Consider the following 6,991-nt stretch of genomic DNA (forward strand, 5'->3'; position numbering starts at 1 on the left):
TCCAGGATGCCCCAGAGTCTGTGTATTCACCTGTGCCAACTTGGGGTTCATACAGGGCTGTCTGACTATCCAGCTCACCTGTCTGTTCAGTCCTAGGCAGCCCCTTTCTGCTCAACTGCCTCCACTCCTCCCTCCTGGGTGACATGCAGGTCACCCGGATCACGGCGAAGTGCCCTGTGGCAGGCAAGGGGTTATGGTGCCTGCCACTTGCCCGGAACACTTCCCTGCCTCCATGAGCTTGCTGATTGGTTCCGAAGAGCTCCAGACTCTGCCAAAGGTGGCTGAGCATGCTGGGAGCTAATACAGTTGCCCAGTCTACCTTTGGAGTGAATGGAAGCATGGCTGTGCAATGCAACATCCATCGGCAATAATGAACATTGCATTGTGCAACTGTGCTTGTGCAATGGTTGCAGCAGAACAGGGCTGCTCTGCAACAGTGTAAGTGGGGTACACATGCAGTAATGTGGGAGGTGCTCAACTGCCTGCCTTTCCCTGTGCTTTATGCAAGTGAGTGCTTTTTCTTTCCTACTGAAAACAAGTGAGCACTTAATGTCATGGGCTTCATTTTAAATTTGATTTTTAAAAAAAGTTTTAAAATTGTTTTGTATTATATTTTGTATTTGTTTTGGTGAGTTGTGATTTCATGTGTTATGTATTTTTACTTGATGTTTTAATGCTGTGTTGTGAGCTACCCAAAGAACAATTTGTTATGGGGCAGCTAACAAATAAAGTTGTTGTTGTTAATAATAATAATTTTAGAACTTTCCCCTCTGATAGCTCCATGGAGAGGTGCTCAGCTGTACTGTGCACCTGCAAATGCAGGGTGGTGATGGTAATGCTTGGGCCACTATATGGCTGGAATCTATAGGTGAGCAACTGCCTACTTTTTTAGATTGTGGTTTGCAATTGCTGACCACACAAGGAGTGGTTTTCCGTTATCAGTAGTGAAGCACAATCTTTTGCATGTTTTTTTTTCCAGAAGCACGTCTCACTGTGTTCAGTAGGGGTTCCTCCCAGAAAAGTGTGCATAGGACTGTAGCCTTAAAATTTTATTTGTGTGAGCTGATGCTGCTATCCTATCTTGCATCAGATAATAACAGACATGTTGAGGGGAGCAAAATCAGTTTCAGGCTCAAATCCTGAGTTAGGCAGCAGAACGAGTTTGAAAACATCAGAAACCCTATTGGTGTCAGGGGGGTGGTTTTCAGCACAGACGTACTATGATAATGGCATCGGAATGGAAAGCATATAGCACAATAGTGCAATAATGAAAAAAGATGTTGAATTAAATGGACCATGCTTACATTGCTGTTGATCCTCAGGAACAGTTTTTCCAGTGTATGGAGCATTTTGATTCCACCCAGCATATGTTCTTCACATTTTTCTCTGCTCTAATTCATCCATGTTTTTTGACAGCTCCAGATGGTGTGTTGCCTCCAAGGCTTTCATCTGCCACGCCGACCAGTCTTCAGGTTGTCTGGTCTACACCAGTTCGCAACAATGCTCCAGGCTTAGCCAGCTACCGACTCCAAATGAGACCCAGGCACTCCCCAGAAGATATTCTAGAGTATGCAAATAATAAACTCTGCATTGATTGTGAAGAAAGGTCAAATGATCTTGGAGATGGCTTACCTTAAGGCTGGCATTTCTGTGAATATACAGCATGTAGCATTTTCCCTTCTCCCTTTATTTTATTTTATTTTATTTTATTTAAAATTTCTATTTTTGTTTTAGGTTGCTTTCCAAACCTTCAGCTACTTTAAACCATATAGTCACGGATCTGCAGCCATACACAGCATATGAGATGAGAGTGATCGCCTGCAATGGATATGGTGATGCATACAGTGACTGGGCTACAATGGTTACAGCAGAGGACAGTAAGTTGTTTGCAGAACAATATAGTGCACTTCCACTTAAATATCCACAGATGGGGCATATCATTTTTTCCCACTACTTTGTCGCCCTCTTCAGCATGCCAGGAGGAAAGATGCACTTAGATTTGCAGTCTTGCTACTGCCATTGCAAATTCTTGAGAAGACTCCAGCTCCCTGTTGTGCCTATCCAACTGCACCTTTCCTCCTTATGTGCTGATGAGGGACAAGGAAGTGATGGGTGGGAAGGAAAACAGCCTCTCTTCCTGCCTGTTATTGAGGAAGAGAAAGAGGGAAAGTGTGGAGAGAAGAGGAAGTCAAGGAGTGGGCAGAGTACGGGGATAGAGACCTCCCTCCTTCTGCAACAGCTGTTGCAGCATCCAGATAAGAATGTGGATGAGAAGAGTTATTCTCCACCTTAGATTTGAGTCCAAGCTGAAAAACTCAGAGAGCCATAATGCTTGCCTCTTATTGAAGGTGAGCATTACAAATTGCTGAGGTTTGTATTCCAAACCAAGGAAAAACAAACTCTAGTACTAAATATTTCCATTGATGCTGATAAAAGTACTTGGATCATCATCAGCTGAACTTCTGATCCAGATGGATGGAGCTGGATACTGCTTCTTATACAGGCGTACCTTGTTATTCACGGGAGTTCCTTTCCTCACCTACAACCTCAAGGAAAGAAACAGCGAATAATGAGTCATTGCACTTACGCGAACTGGGAAGTTTGGTTCCCAGAGGCTAAACGATTGCAGGAAAATGGCCAAAAAAAAAAAAAGTTTAAAAGTGCCGTGCCACTCTCTGCGGGCCTCCAGCTGTGCAGCAAAGCCCTCCAGACGTCCAAATTCTTCAAAAAACATTCATGATTCTCCATGGGGGGGAAGGTTTTTTTAAAATGAATGAGCCACAAAATGCCTCCTTTTTACAGAATGGCAGCCAGAAATGACCTCTGAGGTCATTTCTGACTGTCTCCAAACTGCGGATGTGTAAAAGTAACCCCTATTTGCTGTTCCCCCACATATGCCGAGGTCGGATGTTAACCGCCCAGAGATGTAAGTTTTGGGCGGTCTAAAAATATGTAAAATTAATTCATTAATTACCTGACCGTGGATAGGCAAAACCGCAGATAACAAATCTGCGTATAGCGAGGTTCTCCTGTATTTGTTCTTGACATGGTGTTGATCAAACAGAAAATATGAGAGGAAATTCAGTTATTCTGACAGTGTTCCAGAAGACTTCATTTTTCAACATATTGGTATGACTTCAAGATCTCAAAAATACATGATTTCATGTGTTTTTGATGTGTCATTGCCAAACAGCAATAGTACACATCACTTATAAATATTTGAAAACCAGTTAAATATATGTTGAATAAAGGCATTTGTTCCAGAGATATTGGCTAGTTGATTCTATTGAGCTGACAGTACATAAACAATGTATAATGTTTCTAGAACCAATTCCCATGACCTAAGTTTAAACTTTTAATTCTCATTGGCAACAGTGGTTTTCTCTGGACACACTGACTAACCAGAGAAGTGATTTTCAAACATTTTTGCTTCAGTGACTTTCCATTTCAACTAGGAATCCTCTATGTACACCATAGAGCACATGCACATTGCAGAGAATTCTGAGATGTGTTCTGAGGCACAGATTCCTTTATAGATACCCCAAGATTGCTGCTCATGGAAATGCCAGTCATCATACTTACTGTGCTTCCCTTTTCATACAAACAGCATGGTAATCATGAACACCAGGCTTAAGGGCATGAGTGACAGTGGTGGGGCGGGACTTCCTCCCTGCTTTTCAAGTTGTAAGCATGAGTGCCGGGGTCTGTTCAGCATGAGTCTGAACTGGGCTTATATCTTTGAATCTTCTGGCCCTGTTGGAATAGACAACAAAACCAGTTTAACTGAAAGAGGGGTGGACCAACCTGCTTTTAGATAGAAACTAATCCTCATTGGCTACACTACTAGGTCTTCTACAACTTCTATAAGATGTACATTTAAAAAGTTGGAAACCATTCATGGGAGATATTGGATTAATTACTGTGAAGGGTTGGGGATGAAAGCATCAGCACCAGTACATATAGAGGAAAGCTGGATTAGAGCTGGTGCTCTAGAGCTGGTGTTCTTTTCAATCTCTTCTACTGTGAGAAAATCTCAACCTTTGTTCTGGAATTGAATCTTTTTTGTTGTTGTGTTAAATGCACATAGAGGTGGAAGTTGGAGGCAAGAAGATCTGCACTCAAAATGCTTTGCCTTATTTCACAACAAAGCCAGCCCTGAATGCATGGCTGGCACCCAGGGGTGCTCTAAACCCTGGACCTTGGGGACCCGGCCCGTGGTCTCCAAGGTCCAGGGGGACCTCCTGCCATGCCGCCACCACACCGCACCCTGCCGCTGCCCTGCTGCCCTGTGAAAACGTCAAGAATTCTAGCCGTGCCATGTGTGCGGCCACCGGGGGTGTGTACAGGGTGGGGGGGGTGAGATGAGCAGGCCACCCCCACCCCTGTGGTGGTGTTGGCAGGTGGAGTGGGGCTCGGGAACGGCCTCTGGGCTCAACTCCTTGGCCCAGCAGCCCTTGAGAGCTGCGAGGAATCTCTGGTGAACTGAGCAGGCACACTGGAGCTTCCTTGCAGTTCTCAAGGGCTGCAGGCTGAGCGGACGAACCTAGCAACCACTTCTGAGCCCCGCTCCACCTACCACCACCACGGGGGGGGGGAGAGGCCTGATTGACTTACCCCCTCATACCCCACACCCCAGCTGTGCACATAGCACGACTAGAATTTTTGAAAGTTTTTGTGGGGCAGTGGCAGGTAGGGTGGGGTTTGTGGCAGCATGGCAGGAGGCCCCCTTGGACCATAGAGGCTCCCCTGGACTTTTCAGGAAATTTGAGGTATATAACTTTTAAAAAAAACTTTTAATTTTAACTCGCTGCCGGGGTGGGGGCTCAAAAGCCATTCAGGTTTGGGCACCAAAATTACCTTGGTGCACCCCTGCTGGCACCCTTTCCCCAGTGTTCCAGACAAAAATTCAACAAAGGCTTTCCCAGCATGGCCATACATCAGAGAATAAACCTTCATAAGTTGTTCTTCTGGCTATCACATTCAAAAGCAAAAACCCATCTGCAAGAAAAGTTGCAACCCCACTTGAATGCCATGTTTGATTAGTTCTATAGAATTAATTAAAGTATTATCCACAACTACCGCACTTGCAGTTGTTTGGAGCCAATGGCTTTTCTAATTGGCTTCCTGTGAAGGTAGTGGTTATGATTTCATCATTAGAAAGTTCCTTACTTTAAAAAAATTATATTTTAAAAAGTATGTCCCCCTTTAGTGGAATGCCCCCCCCCCCGCAAAATTATGTAACTCTCATTACCTTTAATATGTGATAATCTATTTCCATTGCCAATATATACAGTGGTAAACTCTACCAGGGTTCTCAAGCCTGGGTCTCCAGATAGTGTTGGACTACATCTACCATTACTGTATATCCAGCCAAGTGGCTAGGGATGATGGAAGTTGTAGGCCAACCTCTGAAGACCCAAGACTGAGAACCCTTGGACTATGTTATCACCATGAAAAGAAGATAAACCACCACCGTCTTCATCCCAGTGTGTACCAGTCAGTAAAACACACACAGACACACACAGACACACACACACTTTTCTAGGCAGATGATTAGAAAAGATTAATGATAATTTTGTGGCTTCATTTTAAAGTAGAGACTGAACTCTTGAAGCAGATGAACAAAATAGTCTGCCATAAAAGATAGTTTCATTTGCCAAAATGAAACTACCTTCCAGTATTAATGCCGTAATGAAATGACTTGAAGAATGAATCAAAGACATTCAGGGAAATGATATGCCCCTCCCCATTCCACTCCCCGTATTCCGTGAGTTAGCTCTCTAAACAATTCCTTCCAAATAAAAAGAGTTTATTATTTTATTTCATCATTGGCAGGCTAAACTGTGTCTCTGTCACACTCTACAGTCTTCCCTCCAGTGACATCCACATTGACAACATGTTATATTCCACATTGATTTTACAGTTAAGGAGCTGATTGTGATATATAGAGATTTTAAGAATTCAGCTGAGAGGCTGACTTTTGCCTTTTATCATTCCATTAAAATTTTATAACCATCTTTTTCATGTCATTTCACCCATGAATTCTTACTTTAGAAAGTGATAGCTACTGCTGTGAGCATAACTTTTCTCATGTTCAGAGCTTTTTATTGTATTAGCAAACTACCCCAATTATAGTTAATACTCATGTTTTACATAATTGTGGTGACCCTTTCAGCCAAGCAGGACCACGCTAGTTGTGTGTGTGTGTGTGTGTGTGTGAGAGAGAGAGAGAGAGAGAGAGAGAGAATAGGAATTAGATGATTCTGCTTGTCACTTTAAATGGAAGCTCTTCTGTAAGAGTCTTGGGGACCACAATTTAACACTTCTGTATCCAGAGGGGCCAATTAAATGCCTCTCCAACATCTTGTTTAAACTGAGTGAGTTTAAAATCTGCCTTTTAAAAGTGCTGCAGAGAAAACATATGGAAATATTCCCTTTAAAAAAAAAATGTGTAGAAAATGGAAGTTAAGCATCTCTTCTCATATGTTACAGCAGATAATGTTAAAAGGGCTGTGTCTAAACTCTGTAGGGGTTTGTAACACAAGTTCATCTCATTATCCCAAATGTTTCACCTATAATGCCAGCAATGTACTCAGTAGGGATGAAAGGCTTATTCCTCTTATCACAAGGGAGAACAAACTGCTTGATTATTTTCCTCCTGCACATACCTAGGGTCTGATCATTCAGATACATGTATAATTAGAAAAATTGCTGATGACCAGCTCTGTAAAAATTGGTCTTCAAAGAGGTTTAAATTTAGTTATGATGAACATGCAAAAGTCACCATCTTATTATATCTCATATACTTTAAATCTTAATGAGAGTTTTTTTCTTTTACAGGTGTGATTATCATCTTAAAAATCATTTTTTTAAAAAATCAAGAGTATATGCCACTGCTGGCACTGTGCAAATTCAAAGGAGATATTTATAACCCCTAAAGCAGTCCCTTTCAACTTTGCCCCGCCCCCCCAGCTGTTTTTGGCTTACAATT

At 42.6% G+C, this 6,991-nt stretch overlaps 1 protein-coding gene across 1 annotated transcript in view; it reads left to right on the plus strand.

Moving 5' to 3' along the window:
• The window catches only part of USH2A (usherin), a 784,926-nt gene that overhangs the window by 481,860 nt on the left and 296,075 nt on the right, over nucleotides 1–6,991 (plus strand). Inside the window, exons 38-39 of the mRNA XM_053283338.1 lie at nucleotides 1,417–1,567; nucleotides 1,735–1,877. Coding sequence (XP_053139313.1) covers nucleotides 1,417–1,567; nucleotides 1,735–1,877 — 294 coding nt within the window. The remainder of the gene's footprint in view (nucleotides 1–1,416; nucleotides 1,568–1,734; nucleotides 1,878–6,991) is intronic.

This window comes from Hemicordylus capensis, chromosome 1 (genome assembly GCF_027244095.1).
Source record: "Hemicordylus capensis ecotype Gifberg chromosome 1, rHemCap1.1.pri, whole genome shotgun sequence".
In the NCBI taxonomy this organism is placed as follows: Eukaryota; Metazoa; Chordata; class Lepidosauria; order Squamata; family Cordylidae; genus Hemicordylus; species Hemicordylus capensis.